This window comes from Parus major, chromosome 10 (genome assembly GCF_001522545.3).
Source record: "Parus major isolate Abel chromosome 10, Parus_major1.1, whole genome shotgun sequence".
Lineage (NCBI taxonomy): Eukaryota > Metazoa > Chordata > Aves > Passeriformes > Paridae > Parus > Parus major.
The window spans coordinates 16,859,369-16,884,262 of NC_031779.1; the positions used below are offsets into that span (position 1 = coordinate 16,859,369).

The 24,894-nt window shown below is 47.0% G+C and overlaps 2 protein-coding genes across 12 annotated transcripts in view; one reads left to right on the forward strand and one right to left on the reverse strand.

Annotated features, from left to right (window-relative positions):
• Positions 1-11,904, forward strand: part of MEF2A (myocyte enhancer factor 2A) — an 81,950-nt gene extending 70,046 nt beyond the window's left edge. For 4 of the 8 annotated variants that reach the window (XM_015638751.3, XM_015638752.3, XM_015638753.3 and 1 more), the window contains exons 8-11: positions 537-560; positions 4,056-4,182; positions 7,672-7,798; positions 8,192-11,904. In XM_015638751.3, coding sequence (XP_015494237.1) covers positions 537-560; positions 4,056-4,182; positions 7,672-7,798; positions 8,192-8,534 — 621 coding nt within the window. In that variant the 3' untranslated portion in view covers positions 8,535-11,904. The remainder of the gene's footprint in view (positions 1-536; positions 561-4,055; positions 4,183-7,671; positions 7,799-8,191) is intronic. The other 4 variants (XM_015638757.3, XM_015638754.3, XM_015638755.3 and 1 more) reach the window with 1 other exon arrangement.
• Positions 10,404-19,388, reverse strand: LYSMD4 (LysM domain containing 4). Of its 4 annotated transcripts, none has more exons than XM_015638761.2 (3): positions 19,341-19,388; positions 17,756-18,043; positions 10,404-14,556 (listed from the first exon to the last, which is right to left on the reverse strand). In XM_015638761.2, exons 2-3 carry the CDS (start codon positions 18,023-18,025, stop codon positions 14,008-14,010), a joined length of 819 nt encoding a protein of 272 aa, XP_015494247.1. In that variant the 5' UTR covers positions 18,026-18,043; positions 19,341-19,388; the 3' UTR covers positions 10,404-14,007. The 4 variants fall into 4 exon arrangements, with proteins under 4 accessions (XP_015494247.1, XP_015494246.1, XP_033372910.1 ...); XM_015638760.2 differs by having other exon boundaries at positions 19,316-19,348; XM_033517019.1 differs by lacking the exon at positions 19,341-19,388 and adding an exon at positions 19,296-19,312.
• Positions 19,389-24,894: the final 5,506 nt, after the last annotated feature.

Genomic DNA, 24,894 nt, shown 5'->3' on the forward strand with positions numbered 1-24,894 from the left:
TACCCTGGCTGATCATTACAGTGATAATTGCACTTCAAATTAGAAATAGCAACAATAATGCAGTTCTGATGTTAGTGGTACACAGCACTATTTAATGTTGTGTTGTGAAGAACATCATATTCAGCTTTGGGTTTGTTTGTGTTTTTGGGGAAATTGGGATATTTCAGAGTAGATGCTGGCATGGAATGATGGCTGTATGTGAAAAGTATTTTGTTGCTGAGCTGGTTTATTGGATCAGGACAGCCAGAGACTGCCATGCTGCACATCCACATGTGCAGCCGTGTCCTTGGGGTCACCAAGCTCTTGCTGCACCCATTTCCCCAAAGCCAGTGTTCTCAGTACAGCAGGTTTTATATGTGACACGAATTTCACGAAGTATTACATTTCTAGCAGTTTTATCTACAGAATCAGGTGGCAAATCCACATTATTAATTAAAATGAATCAAAATCCTGACGCACAAACGTGACTTTTTCTTTCATTTGAAAGCAATGCTATTTTTAGTAACTGTGTTATCCCTCTTGTTTGCTGAGTACAGTCGGAGGAGGATGAATTGGAGTTGGTGAGTTTGGGCTGCTGTTTGCTGAGAGACAGCAAGATGCTGGAAATGTCTTTCACTACAGCTTTTTAACTCTAGTTTCATTACATATTTTAAATAATTCCAGTGTTCCCTTGGTAGCAGACAAAAATACATTTGTTTTATCAAACTCAAAACCCGACCAATTCAAGTTGAAAACACATCCAAAGTCAGCGCTTGCCATTTGTAAACTTCTATTTTTTTTTCCTGAAAATGTTTCTGTTTTTCTTGGAGGGAACATTGGAAAAGAGCCTTACAAAGTAACTGTCCATGTCTATAGGATTTGTATTGCCTTCTATATGAAATACAAATAATCACTTCCCATCCCCTAAATTACTGGAATATTTTTAGAAAGTGGCTTCACTTGTGAAGTTTTTCAGATTTGTAACACCAGCCCTGTGTTACTTCTCTTCCTTTCAAGGGGATGACATCATTGCTGGTGAGGTCACCTTTTTGGAGGTTAGAATTATTTCATCCTGCGTGAGATTATCAAACCACAGGGGTGTTCCCTGTTTACCAAAAGGAACAGAGAATTGCAAATGAATAATTCTACCTTTTTTTTTCCAGTGGAAAGATATTCTGCTTTTAAAAGGAAACTCTTGGGATTTGTGTGTTTTCTATTTTTTTTTCCCCAAAAGGTTTTAACATTTGGCATTCTGTCTGGAAAATTAACGTAAGGCTAAAATAATTTGTAACTTATTTTTAGAGCAAATTTCAAATTGTTTGGCTGCTGTGGCACAAACCAGGCAGAAGATGCTGTGTCAGAATCAGAGAAATAAGTCAACCTATTACAGACCTTGACTTGTTGAACATGGACCTGTTGCTGATTTGAGGCTCTAATTGCATGAAAGCATGGAAAACGTAGTGATTTAGATAAATTTCTTGATGAATGCATGCTGCTGGTTGATTTTTATCTTAAACATGAGAAATAGATTTAAAAAGTAAGGGAAAATAGTTTTTGATATTCAATATTGAAGTTTTTAAGCATTATTGGGATGTCTTGCTCATTGAGCACTTAAAGAGCTCTCCTACTTTCCTCTCGCCTTCAGAGAGGAGTGTCTGGTTTTCAGTGCAAGAACAAAACCTCAGTGTAAAAGCACTTTTATCAGATGGCACTGGAATGAAAACCCTTGGCCTGGGGGATTCCCTGCGGATGGAGCCGCCGTGGGTCCCGCGTGCGGCGTGGGCCATCTAGTGGCTCCAGGAACTGGGACCGGCTCTGCCAGCGGCACTCACACAAAGGAAAGGTGCAGAGTCTGCCTCAAACGTGGCAAGGAAACACAAGCTGCACCTGCAGGGTTCTGTCTGCTGCTAATTCCTCCAAATCCCATCTGTGAACACTCGCTCTGCGTGTTGGAGCTGAGCACTGAATATAAAAAGCAGCTACCGACGGTAGCAGAGCGTGACAGAGATGCTGAATTCTTCCTGCTACATTTGTACCACTTAAAAAGATTTAGGAAAAGAGATCCTGAAATTTGTCATGAACCTCCAAGGACAACAAATATTGGGCTCATCTAAATATTGCTTAGTATCTTTGTGTGGCTGAGTGTTCCAAGCACTATATTCAGAAAGAATTTACCTCAGAAAACCACCTTTATTAGCCACTCAAAGAAAAAAAAGTCCCGTAAGGAAATCCTTTGGTCTGGATTGTTTCCCAGTATATTCCTCTTTACTTTTCCATTATGCAGTAATCCCAACTTTATAGGCAGCCATCCAAGAAAGCTTTGGAGAAAGGTCAATTCCTGACAGACACGAAAATCTGTTCTAATAACATCTCTTTATGCCAGATAAACTTGGTCTAGGGGAGATTTTCAGAAGTACATAAGTGATTTAAAGGGATCAATTACAGAAAATCAGAGGGACTTTCTCTGGGAATTGGAGCTTTGAAACCTGGGAGCTCTGAAGGAGGGAGGGCACATCTGCCAATGTGGTGTGTTTGGCAACAAATGTCAGAGAGCCCCCAAATCCTTGGGAGGCTCAAAGGTGGGAATTCCAGAGCAGCCAGACACAAGAGAGATCAGAAGCTGGCAGCCAGTGACAGCTGTGGCTAATTTTAAGATGGGAGCTGTGATACATATTTCTTTCTTTAAATGGGAAAGATACAAGATTGATAACTCTCAATTCATCTTCATAAATTTAAGTTTAAAATTGAATACAGCCCCATTTCTGTACCTCCTCATTCTGATATTTTTAAGGGAATGATGCATTTTTAATGCTGCTCATTCTCTCAAGATTAGAGTGGAGAAAAAAGTTAAGTGCTGCAGATCCTGAAATACCTGTGTCTGAAATAAGGGAAAGGAGTAGTAACTTCAGTCTTGTAAAGTTATGAAATGGATCCCTACCAAAGAGATGAGAAACTGCTCCTTTTGTAGCAAATATTTTTTCAGAGATAGAGAGAAGTTTGCTTTAAAAAATGACATTTCCAGCAGATAGAAAACCAGCTCCTTGTAGAAATACTGGGTGTAGAGAATTCTACGAATTCTGCAGATAAAAGTAAATATCTCTTCTTGAAAAATAAAACCCTAGCATTTTTGGTTCTTGACAGTATTTGTCATGGCCAAATGTTGAACCTCATATTTTTCAGGAAGATTTGCAGTAGCCACCCTGCTCTGGAGAGCAAAATGTTCTGTGGCAGCAGCTTTGCTGCCTGGTGCTATTCACCACAGTGTTTAATTAATTTTCTAACCAGCAAATTTGGTTAGGGGTTATTTTGAGTGATGTGTTTGCTGCAGATGTTCATTGCAGTATATGGGAAGTAAAGACTGTTATTAAAAAGCCGAATTGTTCCCACAGTTGAATTTCCTGAGACAATCTAGTTTAGCTATTTTCTCTGTCAGAAAAGCACCATTGCTCTTTGTGAAGTCAAGTGTCATTTGCTTGGAAACATATCTGCATTATAACAAGTACTCTCTCAGTTTCTCAGGAACCATGGGAACAGCAAGATTATTTTATCACTGAAGTCTTATCAACACAAATTTAGAAGATCTCTGTGTTCCTTTCAGGACAGGTGTAGTCAGCACAGTGTCAAAACTGGTAGCTGAAATTTGGAAAATTGGATAAACAACTGTGAAGTGGGAGAATCTCTTCTGGTGGAACTGCACCTCTGCACTAAAACCTCTTCAAAAATAAGAATCAGAACTCTTAAATCACTTAAGAACTTCTGAGAATTGTTCTGTGTGTCTCTAAGAAATTGCATTTATTTTTGTGTGCCCTACATTGCTAACACTGTTGAAATCTGCATGCTTGGGAAGTGGCCCGGTGAGCCTTCAATTAATTTTTCATTTTGATTTGCCAAGATCGTTTTGGTTGTCTTGAAATATTTTAGCTTTTTTAGAAAACCAATCCTGACAAAAAGGATGCGTTCCTAACTCAGAGATGCAGCAGAGCAGCACGCTGGAATGCAATGCTCTGTTACACTGGCACTGCATTTCCCATTGCTGTCCCCGGTCTCACAAGGTTTGTTATTTCCATCCCTTGCAGAATACCCAAAGGATAAGCAGCTCTCAGTCCACGCAGCCCCTGGCCACCCCCGTGGTGTCGGTGACGACTCCGAGCCTGCCCCCGCAGGGTCTCGTGTACTCGGCCATGCCCACTGCCTACAACACTGGTAAGCCCTGCTGGGGTCAGGGCTGGGACTGCACCCACGCGAGTCAGAAGCCCAGGAAATTCACATTTCTGTGACACCTGACTTTGTTTTCCTGTTCAGTTCAAATGAAGTCTCTTACTCATCAAAACAGTCTGTGGCAATCCCGCCGGGAACTGGAGTGCCTCACGTTTAGGCAATAGCTGATCCTTCAGTACTTCTGTTCTTCAGATACTTTTATTGTCTGCAGGACCTTAAAACTACTTTTTATCCAAGCTGGGTGTGATGTAAGGCACTAAATGATGAGTGGTTTGCTGGTTGGGAAAGTAGTTCATGAAAATCAAGTAGTAAGTGATGGAACATGAGGAAATGGCAGCCTCAAGTTGCACAAGGGGATTTTTAGGTTGGATATTGGGGAAAATTTCTTCACCAAAAAGGTTGTCCAACATCCACCAGGGCATTGGTGGAATTCCACCCCTCCAAAGATGGGTTTGTATACGTTTTCTCCACTCTTAGCTTTGAAAGTCTTCAGTGCAGGAAGGTGCACCCACAGGCAGGGGCTGTCCTGGGACAGGGGCTGTGCTCTCCTCACACCCCTCAGCCAGGGGCTGTGTTTGCCCTGCAGCAGGGAGTGCAGAAGTTGCCACGGGCAGCAGGGGATGGCTCTGGCTGATCAGTTAAGTGTGGGTAGCTGGACATGCAGACCTCGCTTTGACTCTTGCCCTGGAGCTGGTTCAGCTCTTGTGCTCAGTGGCTGTTCAGAGCAAACCCGTCTGGTCCCTGCTCACAGGAGCCTCACTGAGTTTCACCTGACACATCCCTTCTGTCCAGCTGGATGCTGTTTGAGGAGCAGTGCTGGCTGCATCCCTCACTCAGAATAACCTGTGAGCTGGTGGCTGAAACATCCTAAAGCTGAGAGGGGCTTGAATCTCAGGGAGCAGCAAAGGCAGTGGGAACTGATGTCCTACGTAATGGACAAGTGCTGGTACCACTGGGGTGTGATTTTAAACTCCAGCCCATTTCCTTTGATAATGCAAATAATTTGTGCAAAGCTTTTAGCCTTTAGTGGTTTTCACACACTTTAGAATCGTTTCTATTAGATTGAACCTTTCAGGGGATTTGCAGAAAGAAATTTGATGTTGAAACCAAATTGTTGCCTGGGGATTCTCAGGGTAGTCACCACTTACAGCACGATTTCAGTTTTGCAGTTCAAATACTAAGATTAAATTTAAATACCTTAATTGTTTTTCTGGATTGATAGGGTTGTTTTTTTCAGGACTGGAAGGGATAGCTTCAGCTCTTGAATCCTTAATTAAAATGCTGGATTATCAATTTTCCACAAATACCCTGTTTTATATAATCTGTTTTGGTATTCTGTAGATTGTTGGAGGAAGGGCCAGAATCGACTGAGTTACTGGTTCTACTGGACTGAGTTGCAGTCCAGGCATTAAAAAAACCCCAAAAATTCAAGCCCCCTGCAGTCAGTTAATTAGTTATTGACACCTGAGCAGAGCACACCAAGCCATAAATAAACTCCTGGCTTCAGGGCAGTTGTTTTGCAGAGGTACAAACTTGGGGGTGCTGCTTGTGAGGGTCACCACAGTTACAGTTTCTGTGGTGCAGAAGATGCTCTTGTGTGTACACCTCATGTCAGGTCACTCCTGCAGCAAGGGTGTCCTGTCACTGCCAGCAGATATGTGATTATATAGGGAATTAATAATGCAGCTAATTGTGTAGTGACTTATGTGGTCTTTGGAAAAATACCTCCTCAAAGCCCTGTCACCAGACACGTTCTGTCTGAAGTGTCAGAAGTTAATTGTCCATGGTCATAAAAGCTGTAATTGCAATGGAAAGAAATTACATGGGAACTGAATTCCTATCAGTGTCTCCTTAGGTCTGCTCTGACAGATCCCATCAGCCCAGCACATCCATCTCCAGGGCGTACCTGGGCTGCTCTGGGCAGGTGTCCGAGGCCTGGCTGCTTTGAAGGCTCAGTGCATGTCTGGGTCACTGCAGGGGCTGCACAGTTTTTATTTTTCCTTTATTTTTTAAATTTAGCTTTAGTCTTGCAAGTGGGACTTTCTGGGTGAATCATCTTGGGACAAACCTTTCTGAAGCTGTGCAGAAATACCTGTGAGGGTTTCCAGAGTTTCAGCAGAAGTGACAAATGAATGAGAAGAAATGAAACAAAAAGGGAGCCTAAGAAGCTTCACCTGCTGGGAGCAGCTGGGACTCCTGAGGCCTTCAGGAAGGTTCTTGCAGGAATGTGTGTTGGTCACACAGCACAGGCCCTTGCTGGCCCTGGATTCTCTTCCCAAGCTGAGCTGTTTTAGGGAAATCAAGACTTTATCCACTGCAAACAGGTCAGTGGATGGGAGGGGGACATTGTTCAAGAAGGCTCATCTCAGGAGAATGAGAGGGAGATTGTACTGGTGGAGACATTTTAGGACAATACTATAAAAAAACCCCAAGGCCCCCAAAATTAAAGCCAAGCTGAACTTAAGTGGAACATTTGGTTCCTCTGGTGGCAGTGCAGCCTGAGTTTGGCTGCTCACATTTTGTCCCATTCTCAAGAGACTAAAAATTATTTTAAGGAAGCTTTATTACAAAATAATTTAAAGCAGAGTTTGACTTTGTTTTCACACCTGAACGAAAACATGACTGATAATGATCAAGTGCAAACAACTTCAGTTCTGTGAAAGAAGTGAGAAGTGAGGGAGCCCTGCAGCAGCCAGAGCCACTGGCTGGCTGGGGTTGGAATGGACTGAGTCCTCTGGGGTCCTCTGAAGTTGAATTTCTAAAGAATGGTGTTTTCTTGCTGCACACAAAGAGGTTTCTTTTGTTCCTGCGATGCAGAGATGACAGTGTAATCAGACATTGAGGAGTGATGTTGTGGGGAGGGAGAGGATGAGATGTGCTACAGTAGGACTGCACTGAGGGGTCCCTGTCCTGCCTGGGCAGCCGGTGCTGCTCAGGGCTTGGTTTTGGATGGAGGTTGTAGGACCAGGAGCTTGGTGGCATTGTGAACCCCCCAAATGGTACCTGTGTTCTGGCTGAGGAGCTGCCACCTCCCACCTGGGACCTGAACCACAGCCCAGGTGTCTGCAGTGAATTCGGGGCAAGATCCCCCATCCCTGTCCAGTGACTCACATGGACTCTTCCCTTTTTATTTCATTTTGAAATGTCTTCAAAAATACCAGGTCTTACTCTAAGGTGCACACCTCTGTATATACACTGCGCTAATGTCTTGTACCTGTGGGTTTGGAACAAGGTCCCTGACAGCAACATGGAGGAACTGAAAGCAGAACGCAAAAAAAAAATTCTCATTTGGAGGCCTCTGCTCCCTCTGAGCTTGGCAGGGTTGCTCCCAGACTTCAGTTTTCACATTTGGATTCCTTTGCATCAGCTGCCTTTGTTTTGGGCAGAAAGCCTTTGTGTTTATTTATATATGTATGTTCTATCTATAACCCCCCCAGTACATTACTTGACTGTTTTTTTGTTTTTCCCTCCTAGATTACTCCTTGACTAGCGCAGACCTGTCTGCCCTGCAGGGATTTAACTCCCCAGGAATGCTGTCCCTGGGGCAGGTGTCTGCCTGGCAGCAGCACCACCTCGGTCCCGCAGCCCTCAGCTCTCTTGTGTAAGTACCCAGGGTACCAGGGCAGCACTGGGGGGGCTTCAGCTCTTCTGGAGCAGCTGCACCAAGGGAATGTTCAGCACATTTTAATCTCTTGTCTGTGCTGCAAAACATCCGTGTGTCCCTTCAGTCTGTCCCAGGCTCAGCTTCTCACCAAGGAGGCACCTGTGTAGTGACTGAAATGTTCGGCAAGAGAGAATATTTGTTTGTTCTGAACTTCTATAAATGCAGCTCAGACATTTAATTAATGCTTTTTTCACCTTTGTTCCTCCCAGTAAGGTGCATTTATTTCTGTGCTGAGCCCCAAGGCCTCTCACCATCACAGACACGTGGATTGTCACTCGGTTTTCATTTTCTGCATTCCCTCATTTGCGCCTTTCGGTTTTCTTTCCCCAGCACTGGCAGCCAGCTATCTCAGGGTTCCAATCTCTCCATTAACACCAACCAAAACATCAACATCAAATCTGAACCGATCTCCCCGCCCCGGGACCGCGTCACCCCCTCCGGGTTCCCGCCGCAGCAGCCGCAGCAGCCGCCGCCGCCGCCGCCGTCGCGCCAGGAGCTGGGGCGCTCCCCGGTCGACAGCCTGAGCAGCTCCAGCAGCTCCTACGACGGCAGCGACCGCGAGGATCCGCGCAGCGACTTCCACTCGCCCGTCGTGCTGGGGCGACCGCCCAACGCAGAGGATCGGGAGAGCCCCTCGGTAAAACGAATGAGGATGGACACGTGGGTGACATAAACCCGCGGTGCCGCCCTTTCAGTTTTGTGTTCTCAAAATGAACTGTCCTGACATATCTAAATTTATAAATAAGGACATGAATAAGTATATTTATATGTATATACATACGTGCATATATATATCTTCACATGCATATATATGTGCTAGTGTGTGTAGCATACACCAATCATCAGGCACTTACGACAAACTCTTGTATAGCTGCAGATGTCCCTTGGTAAAAGTAACAGAACAATCCCGTAGGTTTGATCTCTAGTCTGGCACTTACCTGGACTCGTGTGTAACCCCAGCCCGGCCCCGCGCACAGCGGTGTCCCCGCAGTGTCTCCTCCTCCTCCACACCCACCCGAGCGAGGGCTCGCCTGTAGTACCGTCCCTGTGTGTAGTCAGCTCTATGGTTACTCGTAGTTAAGAAATAATTGCTTTGTAGCAGCAGAGCAGTAGAAAAGCAGGAAGAAGAAAGCAATACTGTACATAAACTGACCTTTCTATTACCCAACCTGGCATGGGTCTCTATTGCAGAGGGTGCATGGAGAAGGGCTGATGCTATAAGAAATAAAATAAAAAAAAAAACCCAACAAAAACCCTGTTTTGCACGTGCAAAAAAAAAAAATAAAAAATAGTGTATTGGGTCAAAGAAGTGATTTTTTTAATGAGTGAAAGAGAGACATAGAGAACTCGCATGAAATATTCAGAAAATATTAGCCTAGAAAATAGAACATTAACAAAATAAAATTAATATATTAAGTTATAATTGGAATATGTTTGACAAATTCGTTTTTACGTTCATACCTTTGAAAAATATAGAAACGGATTTTAGCTCATGTATATTTTATATTAAAGAAAACAATACCCTAATGAATTGAAGACTATATATAAAGTTATATACAGTACTTTTGAACACATTCTGCTATGAATTATTTATATAAGCCAAAGCTGTATGTTGTAGCTTTTTTGTAGAGTATAGTTTTATCTTATTTTGACTTTCTAGTTTTTGCTTTCAAAGATGAAAAGGAAAAACTTGCAGGCGGAACCTTGGGGGAAAAATAAGCCATGAACACTTATATGTAAATTTAAATTTGAGCCAAACTCTTTGTGTATATAGCATCCTAAATATATTATCACCTTTGGTGTAAGTACCTATGTATTGTACGGTCACCAGATTAAAAAGTATATTTTTGTGGATTGACGCCAACTTGAAACAAGGCGAGGTCCTTATTAAGTAGAGTATTCACTGTTTAATATTTACTATTTTGTTAAATATACTGTACTTTCTTTGGATTTTAATTATTATTAATATTATTATCCAGATTTTTCAGAGGGTGTATAAAGGGGTTGGCCCCCTCACTGGTGGTGAATGTGTGCCGTTCAATTGTAATCTCTGTGCTGTATGGTTAAGCTTCATTATACATTTTATATATATGTATATAAATAGCAAAGTGGCAAAAAAAAAAATCCGGTGTTAAGTTCATCCTGCATAAATATAAAAAATCTGTTACAACACATTTTAAGGCATCATTTTAAAGCTGCCTCTTCTGAGGAGGAAAAAAAAAAACAGTGGAAAAACTTGACCTAATTTCTCATGATAGGGAAATGACACATATCAGAGGAGCACAAAAGGTTTTGTGAGTTGGCAAGTGGTTTGGGAAAAATTTGCTGCTTCCCAGAAAGAGAGGGAGGAATGCAGAGCCCCCTTGTGCCGCTAGACTGGGCTGGGAGCAGGTTTGGTGTTGGGTGAGGGGCCGTGATCCCGCCGGTGCTCCTGGTCACCTCCGGGCTGGCAGTGCTGGTTCTGGGTGGAAGCTGCAGAGCTGTGGGATTGCCCAAACTCTTCGGAGTTAGCCCTGATATTTATTACATTTTCTGCTTGGGCTTTTTTTTTTTTTTTTTTTTTTTTTTTTTTTCCAGTTAAGAAATTCCCTTGATGCTGTAAGGGAGGGGTGAGGAGGGCGGTGTCCCTGTGGTAGCTGTGGCCTCCAGCCCCGTCTCCTTGTCCTGGCAACGTTAAAACCCGCAGGGCCTCCGGTCCCTTCCAGCCCTGCCTCGGAACTGTTCCCATTCCCGTGGGTTCATCCCGGCGGGCAGGAGCTGCGGGCAGAAGGGACCCGTTCCCGGGGACCCAATTCACTTGCTGCTCCCTGGAACCTTTTGCTGCTCTGACCAGTGATGTGAGTTCCATGATTTATGCACCTGTATGAACTTTGCTGTACATCCGAGTGGGAGTTCTGCATTCACATTTACTGTCTATTTTCTTGTGTGCCTTATCAGATGGCTTTGCTGACTGTATCTCAATAGTCTTTATTTCTATGCAGGTTTTTAAACAGTACTTAGCTACTGTTTTCTTAAAGACAAAGCTACACAAGGGTTAGAGTTTGTATTGAAATTGCACCAATGAATTAAAAAAAAACTAATAAAAAGAATCAATTCTAAAGAGCTGGGCCAGGGAGCGGCTCTGTGCTGCCCCAACCCCGGCAGAAATGTCCTTCCACAGCCCTCCGGTCTCGGGGAGCACCTCCTGCCACCGAGGACATGAGAATCCTGGTTTTTAATAACAAGTAACTCACTTTGAAACATACTTTTTTAGAAATTGTAAAAATGTTTTATAAAAAAAAAAAAAGATGACATAGCACAGATATTTCAACAGGTTAAAAAAAAAAAAACTTTTTAAAATTATCTCTGCTGACTGAAGTGCAAGTGGATCCAATCCTGGGCTGAACCCAGTCAGGTCTGAATGATTTAGGATTTTTATCTCTGTTGTGACAAATCACCTCCATCCTCGAGCTCTCACGATAGTTTTGAGAACGCCACGTTGTCAGGGACTCGTCAGAGAGAACTGCTTTAGCCTTGCCTTCCCTCCAAGGACACTAATGCATCAGAAACTTGCGAGTTACTGTGCGCACAAGAAATACATAGTAAATAAGGAACAAAACAACTCCTAACAATTGATCCTGGGCAGAAGTTAAATCCGAATGTGAAAGAAAGACTTAACCAATGTAAACATTTAAATCTTAGTAGAACCTTTCTTCACTTTGCTGTGCAAGAGAACACTGCTTTGCTATATTTAAAATGGCTTTTTTAAAAGAGATTTATGTATTTGGTAAATGTTTGTAGTCAACAGTTCACAAGAAGCTGTTCACGGTTTAATGCTGATAAGCCGTTTGGCGGCACAAGCTGGACTTTGTTGCCATCCTTGAGACGAATCTTTTAAGAAAAAAAATAAGTTAATCTCAATTTTTTTCCCTGAATGTGTTGTTTTTTCTTCAATATACAATAAATATTCTAGTGAACTTTTTATCAAATGGTTAAGAAAATGCTAGAGGTTGTTGTAAAATATTTGTATCCTGCATTCACTAAAGTAAAGATACTGGCTTTTACTGTGTACTCCAGCCTCTCTCGTGTTTGCAGAGCTCTGGTCCCATCTGGCGCGTCCTTGCCCCCTCCAGGTGTCAGTCCAGGTGCGAGGTGCTGGTTTTTAACTGCAGCCACGAGGATTCTCATCAGCAGGGATCCACACGCGCTTGTTACTGCACTCAAGGACTGATGCCTGCTAAGAACCGTTCAACAAAACACTTGGAGAAACCGGCAGGTGAACCAGGGTCCATTCAGAGTGGAGAGCCCAAGGCCAGTCCTGCCTCTCCAGCCCCAGTTCCTCCTGCTGCTCCCACTCCTGCTCAGCTGTGTGGCAGCAAATAAAGCACAAGCTGTGCCCCTTGTGCTTTTATTTCATGTGGCTTTATTTAAAAATGTAAGAACCCCTTCCCACCCCCTCCCCAGAACAAAGAGATACAGCTCTTCACAGAAGAAAAATACAAGTTTTTGTTCAGTATAAGATACTTTGGAGTGCTTGTTTACAAAACTAGGTTCCTGCTTTTGAGAGCTGCAGGGAACACAGCTTCTCATTGTAATAGCACAGTTGTATTTGTGTGGGGTCCTCACCTTGCTGGAGAAGTTTCAATCCTCCTGTCCAGGCAGACACTGCCAGGCAGAGGCCACTCCTGGACAACAGGTGTCTGTACCGGTGTCTGCACCACAGCCCCTCTGCAGCCCCTGCTCTGCCCCAGCAGCCTTGGGCTGCCAGGGGGAGCTGGAAAAGCCCTGTGGTCCTGCTGGCAGCTGGGAAGCTGCAAATGGGACTGGGCCGAGGTGGGGAAGACAAACAGTGGCTTCCTGCACCTGCCCACCAGCTGTGCCCTCACCCTCAGCACCAAAGGCACCTACCCACACAAAGTCCCGTAGTGTTTGGTTCCAGGAAAGCCTTTACCTCTGCCCACAGGCCTGGAATTTGCTGAATCAAATTGCTGAGGCAAATTCTTCTCTTTAGCAAAGCTCCCAAGGCCTCCTTTGCTGCTCCCTTGCAGCAGGCAGTGTTTGCTGAGCAGCCCTGAAGAGCACAGCCTCAGGCTGACCAACATTTCCACTGCCCTGTAAAGCTTTTCCATGCATGTGGTCAGTTCACAGAAACCTGTCAAACAACAGCTTCACAGTCCACTCCTGGAAAGGCTTCACCCTCCTTTCTTGGACTTCTGTCCTGGACCTTGGAACCTGCACCCAGCTCAGCACTTCACTCCCGCTCAGACTGCACACAAGGAAGTAATTCCATGACTGAGCCCAGGTCATGAGAAGCACCACTACAGACTATTATTAATCTTTTTAAATACTGACTGGACCTCCTGCCAGCAAACCAACCCCTGCAAAGTGCCTGTGAGTCCTCTCACCTGCTCTCCTGTCATCCTCCAACACCCCATGCCCACCTGGGGCCATGCAGGGCTGAGCAGCACCCTGGGACAGCAGAGATCCTGCACTGTAACCTCTGATCTCAGGAGCCATCTCTGAAGGATCTCACTGAGGGGAAGAGGTCTGGGCTCACCCTTCCCAGGGTGGGCCTGATGCATCCTAATGAACACAGCTCAAAGATTTGCTCTGGGGCATGGCAAGCTGGGGTACTGGCAGCATCCTCGTGCCCTGGCACACCCAGCTTAGAGCCCCAGAAAGCAGCATTAGGGTCAAGCAGGCCAAAACCACCATGGTCTGCAAGAGACAAAAATGACACTTCTGAAAAAAAGTGTCCGCCACTTCTATTCCAGCAAAAAGTGTTTCCTTAAAATGCAAACAACCCCCAACTTTCCAGCCACATTAATACTGCACTCTCTAGTTCAGCAGCAAAGAATTTGCTTCTAGACATGGCATTAAGAAATACCTGAAGCAACCACAATGAGTAAATTGCTACAAAATTCTTTCCCTCAACAGAGTTCCCAACTCTGAAGCCACCTGGGTGATGAGCTCTGTAAGCAACAAAGCATCCCTGTTTTTCCATCAAAATCACACCACCTAATTTTTCAGTCAAATTCAGGATTACCATCAACAACTTATAAAAATAAAAATAATCTGTATTGTTGTATCCCCTTAGATGCACTTGAGTTAGTCTCGAGCATGTGGGCATCACTGCTGGAGAGGCTGGAGTGGGCTGTCCTTTCCCCTTAGGATTTTTTCCCTACGACTGAGCCTTGTGGCAATTTCCCTTCCAATCCAGCTGTTGAAACATTTGAGGTTGTTGTGTTAAAGGTGTGGGCCACCAGGCCTTGCGTTTTAAAGTAGATTATATAAAACACCGGCAGGACAATTCCTATCAGGAGCATAATGAACACGGCGTTCCACCACTGGATTCCACAGTCTGCACCGTTACCAGTGTCCCGCTTCCCCGCCTCGGGCAGGGGCCTCTCCAGCCCCTCCCCGCCGTACTCCGCGTTCAGCTGCACCTCCACCTGCACGGCGTCCTGGATGCTCTGGTCGATGCCCCTGAAGTACTCACTGAGGCGCCGGCTGCCAGCGGAGCCTCCCGCGCCGGGCTCGGGCTCCGGCAGCTCCACGCGCGTCAGGCCGGGCTGGGCGGGCTCCGCCGGGGGCGGCCGCAGGGCCCCGGCGCTCTCGGTGAGCAGCCCGTGCGGCCGCACCGGGATCTTGATGGACTTCAGCGCATACAGGTCCTGCTCACGGATGAAATTGTTGACGCGTTTGATATCCGCAACCTATGGAATCCAGAAAGGACACGAACAGTGAGGGCACGACAACCCCGGAGTGAGGCAGGAAGCAGCTAAATCAAAACCACTGTGCAAGGAGCCATCAGGGAACAAAAGCAGCCCCTGGATACGAGCGGTTTGATGTTCTACAGAGATTCTCCAGCAGTTCCAGGGGAGCTCCAGGTCCTGCAGGATAGAGGCAGTCCCCTGTTAAACCAGTACAAACTCCTCTAGTGCTCTTGTACCTGCTCTATTTTGCTCAGGCAGCAGGCAAGCATCCTCTGCTCAAGCAGCACCTGTCTTCCGCAGGACAGCAGCTCATCCAGCCCATTCCTCCTGAGCTGCTCAGTGCTCCTGCTGTGGACAATCACCTCTGTGCTCCTGTCACCACCTCTGGTGGTTCCTGTGTAGGGATCCTGTCTGTGAGCTGTAGCCCCAGCCAGCAGCAGGAAGAGCAAGGAAGAAGAAGCCACATGTACAGCATCAGACAGGGACAGGAGGTACCAATGCAAAGACAAAGGCAAGGTTAACATTAACTAAGAGAAGATGCTTAATCCAGTGGCCACTCACAGCCACCCAGTAAACACAGCAACTTCTCAGTTTCACTAAACCCTCTGTCAAAGAAAAGGAACAGGACATCAGTGTGTGCCAGGAGCTCTCCACTGCAGCCGAGGAGACGTGAAAGAACCTTGAAGAAAAGGCTGAAGGACATAAGAAAACAGTGAGCGCCAAACCAAAGAGAAAGGCAACACAAACAGGTAAAACACCTCCCATCCATCACAGCAGAGACACAGTACAGGGAATGCTTTGCTTTTCAGAAATTACAGCATGACCTGCATTCACTGCACACTCACAAGCTTGAGGCTGCCAAGGAAACTGGGGAAGAAACAAAAAAACTCCCACTTTACTTCCTAAGCACTCTGCTCCGAGGGAGAGATGAGATGGAGGCCTGAATCTCATGTTTACTCTGCAAAGTTTGAGAACTCTGAAAATGGCACATTTAATCCAGGACCTAATCTGGGGACCCTGAAGCAAAAGGAATCCTCAGTTGCTGCTTCAGGCTCCTCAGAGCCGGCCCCAGCATAAACTCTGGACTTAAACCTGGCAAAATTTCTTAGTTATGAAATAACAATCTCACCCAGAGCCTCCTAACTGAGGTGCTGCTTCAATTTCTGGATTTATTCCAACAAAAACAAATTACTGGGACAGTAAATATCCCCTGTGGTGTCTGCAATCAAATACTGCAGTGTGGTGCTAAGACTCTAGAAACAGAAAGTGGAGCAGCACTCACACAGAAACAACAAACAAAGCTGATGGGAAGCATGCAAGAGATGGGGCTGCACAAGTGTTTAGGCTTATTTTCTGTACCCATTTTTTTGGCTGCAGTGAGCTCCTCTTGTCCCAGCTAAGAACAATGCCAAAAGCAAACCAGGACTATAAATGGTCAAGAGTAAAAATGAGAATTTTGAAGTGTTTTGCATCTCTGCCAAGTTATCTGTGGCACACACAGAGAACTATTTGTTGCACTGTCTTAATATCCCCTCCCCAAGCAGATTGTGAAACCAATGTAAAATTCTCATTGATTTCAAGAAGTTCATCCTGGATTTTTACACACATTTGCATATATATCTGTGGCTACAGTTATCACTGCTGTGCTGGTGATCTTTCAGGAGGTATTTAATCGTGCAAATAAAACACATGAAAACAGTCATGCCAGTCTTTAAAGAGACAAATAGGCAAATCTCCTACAATAAGGATTTGTGTACATGTTCAATTTAACTGGAACAAGTCAGAAGTGCCCTTTCTGGAAGGGGGGAGGCAGCAGGACAGTTTTTTTCCTGTGGGAGCAGAACACTTGACTACGTGGTCCCTTCCAGCTTGCTTTTCCCCTGGGCAGGCCCAGCAGCCTCCAGAGGGGCTGAAAGGCTGCAGAGTGGTGCAGCAGAGGAACAGCCACAGCAGGGACAGAACTGGGTCCTCTGAGTGACAGTGCAGAGGCACAGCAGGACTCTTCACACCATAAATCAAAGAACTGTTCAGAATCTCCCTCCTCTGAGTTCACCCAACTACTGTGAGTCTGTCCAGGCGCTGCTGAGAGCAGCGCACAGCTCCAAACCCAACCACAGCTCAGCTCTGTCTTCTCAGGCTCTCCTGGGGCCAATCAAGATCTATTCAATCCTACCAGACTTGCTTCTCCACACACATCAGGCTTGTCAGCAGAACCTACAAGGGTGCCTTTTTTGTTTAGTTTTTGTTTCTAAGGGCAAGGCAAGGAAGGAATTGCTGCAATCCCTCTAAGGCCTCTTGCCTCAGCTGCACCGTACAGCTGCTGTGTGGTTAAGCAAGACAGACTGCAATGGCCTGGCAGCACTGGAGCCAGAGCTGTATCATTATCCCTGCTGCGGTCACTGGCCAATTGTTTGCATCATGGAACTGGGAAATCACAGTGCAGCTTGCAGATAGAGAGGGCTCTAAAAATACAGCTCAAACTGCTAAACAACAGGGGGCTTCTAATGTTCAGAGCAGGTAATTAAAATTTCCAGCAGTTTTGCTCTTCTTTGGAACAAAGAAAACGTGTTGTGTAGTTGTTCCAACTCAGAAATCTCACCGTGCACACGGCCCTCCCTCCTGCCCACAGGCACCTGAACTGTGCATACTCTGGGATGACAGCAAACAACCAAAACCCACACACAGACACCACCTGGACTTTGGGACTGAACTTTGGCACCTCTCCACATCCACCCCTGTTAGACTCAGGCCTTCCTTGCAAACTGTAAGCTGATACCTTTCAAAAAATAAAAAAACCTCACCCATAACCGTAGTGTTTCTTTGTACTGCTCAATTTACTTCAAAAACTCCAGTGTTCTGTGAGAGCAGAGCCCTGGCCCTCATTTCTACACTCGGCTCCCTAATGTTTGCCCTCACTGAAATAACTTGGTACAACCTGCACTTAGTCACTGAAATTAAACAGGAAAGCAGGTCAGGCAGGGTATGAGGCTAACAACATCTTCCCAGGCTGTTGGCTGAACAACTCTTTATTATGTTTGGGGTTTTTTTTGCCTTTCTCCAGTTTTACCCAGACAATGACCATTCTTACAATACACAGGGCACTTTCTAATGTCAAACTACCAGACCCCAGGACACCCTCTGGAAACCGCTTCACATAAAACCCCCCTGAGGTGATTAACCCCACACAGATTAACCTCACCTTACAGCCGTACTGCAGGGCCAGCTTGTTGAGGCTGTCCTCCTCGGTGAGCTCCCTCTCCAGAAGCACCACATCCCCCAGCCTGTCCCGGGTGCTGCCCCGCTGCTGCTCCTTGCCCCTGGGCCGCAATTCCATCACGTTGAGCTCCTCCTCCGAAGACTCGTCCGAGTCTGACCGGCCATTGGGGAACACATACACCTGCCTGCCCGGGAAGGTGTGGACAGTGGCAGGAGCCTGGAAGGGTCTTGTCCGGCTCTCATTCAGCCTCATCTTTTACACCAGCAGCACCTGGAACAAATCCCAGACACTTTTTGTTTCCTCAAGACCAGTGTTTAGTTCTCAGCAGGAAAGATTCAGAGAATGCAGTCAAAGTTGGCAAGTCTGAACACTCATGCACACAAAGGTTTCTTGTACCCAGGGGCAAATCCAGAAGTGTCATTCTAACAGCAGTATTAGAAAAGTTATGTGCTCAAACTTCAGCAATCAGTAACTCTTTTCCATTTTTTTTTGTCTACCTGTGAACAAACCACCTTATAACTATGTTGCTCAACATTTTAAATGCTACATTCTATAATTTTATTTAAAAAGTGACACAGTCACTTGAGTGAACTGTCTTTAATTATGATCTAAACATACATCAGGTCTACCAACAGACATTAAAAACTGAGCAAAGTTATAAGTCCCTAGTTCTCTACACTTTAGGAATCCACATTTAAAGTTATTGGAAGTGCACTTTTTTTTTTTTTTTTTTAAATAAGGACAGCTCATACTACACTTAACCTCAACCCGAGTAACAAGGCTTCATTTTGCTGCACGAAGACTAGAACCTGCCTGAGCACTTTAATTATTACTCAGTCTACAGCTGCAAGTTCGGGGTTTTTTTTTCTTCAATCCTCCACAAACAATTTGTGACCAGGGTCAGGTATAGGTAGGAAAATCCCACATCGTTATGGAACCTTGACCTTAACGTTCTCCATCTACACCTAAGGGATTCTTCCGGTGAAACCACTACGATTTAATGGCATTTCCTTGGCCCCGGGCACGGCACCCACAGCTGCGGGCTGGGCTCAGCTCTGCCGAGTTCAATGTGCAGGAGCGGGCGGGACGCTGCTGTGGGACACCCCGGCCTCCCCCGACACAGCTCCCTCCTCAGGGGCTGCCCAACTCTTCCCCAAGCTCCTCCGGGGATCCCGATGCCCTCAAGGGACTCCGAGTCCCTCAGCATTTCGGTAGAGTCTCCCCTCAGGGTGCCCCGCTGCCCTCGGCACCTCGGGGGTCCCAATCCCCTCAGCTCCCGCTCCCCTCGGCACCTCAAGGGCGTCCCGCTCCCCCAGAGGTCCCCCGCTTCCCTCAGCGCCTCAGGTGACCCCAACGCCCTCAGCACTTGAGGAGGGTCCCGGCCCCCTCAGAGTGTCCCGCTCCTCCCCAGGGGTCCCGCTCCTCCCCAGGGGTCCCGCTCCCCTCGGGGTGTCCCGCTCCCCTCGGGGTGTCCCGCTCTCCCCCAGGGGCCCCGCTCCCCTCAGGACGTCCCGGTTCCCACCCCGTGCCCCCGTCACGGACCCGCCGCCATCGGCCCCGCACCGACCTGGCCACAATCTCGCCCAGCCCTCCTCCCATTGGCTGGCGGCGCCGGGGGGCGGGACCTCAGAGCCGCCCGGCCAATGGGAGGCGGCGGGGCGGGAGGGGATGAGCAAGCGGAGCTGGGAGGGGCAGGGGCGGGGCCTCGCTTAAAGGGCCCGCGCCCCTGTCCCGGCGGCGGGGACCGAGGCCGGAGCGCTCGGGGGGACCAGGTCACACACCTGAACAAGGGTCAGGTCACACACCTGAACAAGGGTCAGGTCACACACCTGAACAGCGGGACACATCACACACCTGTTAGAGTGGGACACACCACACACCTGAATATCCCCGGGTGAGGTGCCACTGCCCTGGGACACGTCACACACCGGTACAATGGTCACACACCTGAACGACAGATCATATCACACACCTGCACAGCCCCGTGTTACAGTAACATCTCAGTTTTCACTTTGTCAATATGTAATAACAGATGTAATATGTCAATATTACATTATGTCAATATTTCTGCCCGGTGCCTGCGGCGCAGCCGGCAGAGCTGACCAGCTGTGCTCCACACTGCTGTGTTTGCCTTGGCCCACCCTGACTCTTGGCTTATGTTTAAAAAAAAGCTCAGGACACACTGTTAGCAAGTTCCACATTCAAAGCTTTTCTGGGGTGCAGGGACACGAGAAATAATGCCCTCCTTGCCAGCTGTCAGAATGAAGCAGGCGCTCTTTCAGGTGCCCAAGGGATGAGGATCACCTACAGGGACAGCTTGGGGTTTGGCTCAGCCCGGAGTCTGGCTGCTCAGTGCCCTAAAGGTTGTGAACAAACCTGTTTTTAAGTTAAATTAAAGCTGAGCACAGTCGTTGGCCATCCCTTTGCCTTCCCCTGTGCAACCCCAGTGCTGGGGGCAAGAGAGGGCATCTCCTCTCCAGCTCTGGCTACCACTGGATTAGATACAACATCGGCTGATAAATGTGACACCCTGAGAGGAAACAAAGCTCCACAAGCATCAACAATTTCTTTAAGCAGTTGTCCTTCACACCTTTGTGTGACTGAGAGATTTTGGCAGAGCTGGAAGGGCAGTGGGAGAGTGGCCAGGCAGGACTGTGGCTGAGCCAGCAGCACATCTCCCAGCAGGTCACAGGATTTCCTTCCCTCCATCCCTCGGCCAGATTATCCCAGGAGCAAACGACTTTGCTGCTCAGGCAGCTTTTTGACCCAACAGACGATGGACTTAGTGCGCTGGAAAGGGCTCCACAAGCCTGGGGAGTAGATGAAAGGTGTCAAATTGCCTTTCCTGAGCCACTTGGAGCCTCTCTGTGACTACTGAAGTTCAAAAGTTAAAAGCAGTAATCACGTTTTGTCAAACAGATGCAGGTTACTCAGGGTAACCTGCTCGAACCTGGAAAATAAACTGCTGAGGAAATGCTGGAAATGTGGGTGAATCAACCAGGCTTTGGTGACAGGGCTCAGTTTAGGCTGGATTACTTGTCCTCAATAGTGTTTAACAAGAAATAACTGTTCTGTAGGGGTGCTGATGTTGGATCTGGGCCAATTGCATGGGTGATATCATCATTACAAATAATTGGAATATTTTTGTAGTTTGCAGACAGATTGTGAGAGCTGCACAGCCCCAAACAAGCAGAGTCTGTCTGAGAGCAAAATGGTTCAGTCATTATCTACACTCAACCAACACAAGGGTCATTCATGCCCTGAATTTCAGGAAGAATCCTCCTGCCCTGACTTAGATCAATGCAGAGGGTGACAGAGCTGAGAGTCTGCTCATTTTCATTCATTCCAAAGAGCAGTGTCCACGGTGCTGGGCACCAGCTGGAATTCACACCCATGCCAGCTGCTTCCCAGAGTTAATCCCTGTGATAAAGAATCAAAACTTCCATGAAAGTCTTGGCTGGGGCTCTCCAAATACTCTAGAACAGGGCTCCTCTCTCGTGTCCCTGTGATTCCTGGGAGCTCTTGCTCAGACCCAGAATTGCAGCTTTCCTCATCACTTGGGATTTGTCCCTGTTTCTTCAGGCTCACTTCAGAGGTGTGAGAAGCGTCAGACACACATTCCCTGTCTCGTTCTTTGCTTCTCTTTCAGCTGCATTCTAAGTTGTGCAATAAAACCTCTTGTTTGGATTTTGGATCACTCAGTGACAGGCTGCCTCTCCACCCTTGGGAAAAGAGTGACTTCAAGAAAAACTTCCTGGGCATCTCCTTGATATCAGCCAATCACTCCTGTTTAGTTTAGCAGGTATATGGGAAAGGCTCCTATACAGCACTATGAAACAATAGGAATCTGCAGGTATTTTTGAATTATATACACAAAAAGAGAAAAAGAAGAATGTTCCTTTTTACCTTGATTTCATTGTTCTCTAGTGGGAGACTGGGAAGGCAGCTGGAGCAAACCCCACCCATATTCTGGACATGGCATTATAGAAATGATGATGCCTCTCTTGCAAATAACGAATAAAAGCTGGGCACTGCTCTGTCTTTGGACTAATGCAGCACAACCAATTTTAGTGGAGTTACCCCTGTGTTAGTCAGAAGCACGAGCCAAATACAACAAAATGAACCTCTCCCTGGCACCTGGAGTGACTCAGCTTATGTGGGTACTGCATGGACATTTAATTGAATTACACACACAGCCATAATTTTAAGAGGTCGATACAGTAAGCACCCAACATAGGGGAGAAAACCTCAAGTAAATTAAATTAATTATAGGTATATAGTTAATAGAGTTAATTGAGCTATGGAGGTTACTCAGAGTGCATGTTTGGTAGCATCAGGTTACACCTTGTCTCTTTTAAGGCTTTCTCCCCTTGGAGCTTGCGCAGCTCAGCAGGGCTTGCACAAATCCTACTGTTGACTGCCCTGGAAGGGTCTCAGGATGCAGGGAGGAACATCTGGAAAGGAGCAGAGAACTCATATGACAGCAGCCCTGAGAGGCAGCTGCACACCTTCCCTGCTCAGGGCCTGGGTGCAGCCTTCCCCCACCCACTGCAGTGACCCAGCCCAGCCTGCCAGGTGACAGACACCGTGGCTGTGTCCCACCATGAGAAGAGGGAATTTGTCACCCTGGAGTCAGGCTGTGAGCAGCTGGGTACTCTGCACCTTTGGCTTCTCCCAGGGCAGAAACACAGCTCTTGCCTCCACCCTCTCACGCTTCCTCTCCTGTCTGTAACAGAGCAGGTGTGACAATAAAGAACCAGCTTCATCATTCATCACAGACATCAAATTACTCCCACCTACGGTGACTACATTTGCAACTCTCTCACGTATGCCGTGACTCAGGAGTGGGACTTTTATCTGGGGAAGCAGAAAGCAGATCTGAACAGCACTGCTGTCTCCTGGAGGAGATAACGTGTCTCTGCGCCGGGCCCTCGTTCTGGGCTTGCCTTCTATCACACAGCTCCATTTGGCAGGGGCTGCCTGGTGTGTGTGATAGCAGGCACTGAATCACTTCAGAAAAAGACTTACTCTTTCTATAAAAACAAATGACTAATTAAAAGTGGTTTTAATTTTGTAGTTCATATTTCCTTGGGATTGTCCCAGACTCTGGAGCCCATGCTCCACACCCTGTCCTTCTGGAGAAATTTGGCAAGGGAAAGCATAGTGAGATTTGTTCCTCTCCCTTACTCCTAAAATCCCCCCTCCCCCTTCTCCCTTCCTGCAACTGGTAAATTGTGAAGAACAGGAATGTTCCTGGGAAGAAACCCAGGCAGAATTGCATTCAGAACAAGTCAAAGATTTCTTGCATAGCTGAAGCATGTGTTTGCAATCCCCCATTGCCGGAGCACGTAAGCCCTGCCAGCGAGTGCTGTTCCCTTCAGATGTTCTCAGAAAGCTCTAGGCAGTGTCCAGGGCAGCCTGTGGACAATCTGAGCTGAAGAACTGCTCCATGGCCCATCTGTTCATGGTGCCATGCCAAAAAGGTTCTCGGTGAAAGGATGGCAAAGAGCCAGCCCTACCATTCCAGGGAGCTGTTTTAGGGACTGCTCTGGGACCTCCCCCAAACACAAACTGGTTCCATGAGAGAGCTTGGCTGCTACTACCAACCTGTCAGCCCAGGCTTCAGGCAGCTTTTGGGATTGATGCTCTCCAGAATAGTCAGCATGTGCTACCCCAACAAAGGACAAAACCACAAGATCCCTAATTGTAACTGCTGGGAAGCAGCAGAGAGCCAGCAACTGCAGCCTGCTCCCCTTCAGCTTGAGAGGTGCCACCAATCCAGAGAGAAAATTACTCTTCCAAGGGGTGCTGTTCATTGGTTCAAAACTGGAACCTGACAGGGCCAGGAAGGATGGGAGCTGGGGGCTGGGACACTGGTTGGAAAAAGCAGCTTCAACATATTTGTGAGGAAGCTTTTGTCCTTGGCACTACATGGAGCACAGGATATTACAGGAGCACAGAGTGAGCCTTTGCTCGAGCTGGTGCTGATTTTGGGGAGAGGGAGGTTGGTGAAAGCATCACTTGTCCTTCCAATGACCTTATCATGTGAGCTGAGCCTGCCAAGGGCTGTCTCTTGCTCTGTGCTCCTCGTGGCCTGAGCCAAGGCTCCTGGATGCTCTGTGCCGCATCCAATATTGCTCAGCATCGCTGGCAGGCTCCCAAGGCTCACACACGTCCTGGGTGGGACCAGGACACCTCTGTGCTTTGCTGCCTCCAGATCATCTCACTTCCAAACAGGTCCAATCTTATTTTGCAATTTTTTGAGTGTAAGGAACACCCTCAGCTTAAGGGAGAAACAGAAGGAACAGAAGAGTCTTCCGAAGCAAGATCCTTGACCTCCATAGCTGTGTGGCTGTGCTGGCTCAATTTCATGCTTCCCAATAGGGTTCCCAGGTCTTTACTGATGTGTGGCAACAATAATGAGCAAGTAACACGTGGGGGCAGCAGAAGGCTTTGCTTCCTTGTCTGGGAGTCTGTGGTTGGAGCATCCTTGCGAAGGTCCTGAAGAACCGAGGTGCTCCCAGGTTTGAGGGTTAGTGTGGTGGGCACAAGCTGCAGCTGCTCAGACTCTGGGAGAAGGATGTCGTAGGACAGAGGGGCTTTGTGGCCTCCTGGGACAGGATGTCAGCACTGAATCCTGGGATTTTGTCAGTGCATCTGGTCTTGCCCCAGTTCCTGCAGGCCCAGCCCAAGCACTGCCATGCTCATGTTCAAAGCATGTTCAGCCAGAAGACAATCCCACTGCTGTCCACAATGGAAAATTGGCTGGAGTGAAAAACCCAGAGTCAGATCCCACTGCATCCCACAGGACAAGCCTTGCTGGGCTTGTTGCACCACAGGCAGGATGGGGCCCAGCACACCCCTTTCAGTGAGGTGAAATGAAAAAAAAGAAGCTCTTTACCTTACCCGAAACCTGAAGGTTTCAACTGCTACCATTTATTCTCTTGGAGACTTGGAATTGTCAGGAAAAGCCTTGATCTTGGCTGTGAAGTTCTTGAAAGCCAAGTTTTCAGAATAGGACTATTTCAGACAGGGAAGTGGCTACAATTTACACAGTATGGCTCTAAGATTTTCTGGCAGGGCTATCTCCAGAATAGGTGTAATTTTCCTGCTCTGAGTGA

Coding starts and splice junctions, on each gene's coding strand:
- LYSMD4 (XM_015638761.2), bottom strand. CDS start 18,025: ATGAGGCTGAATGAGAGCCGGACAAGACCCTTCCAGGCTCCTGCCACT. Junction 14,557..17,755: donor CCCTGCAGTACGGCTGTAAG/GTGAGGTTAATC, acceptor TGGATTCCATAG/GTTGCGGATATCAAACGCGT.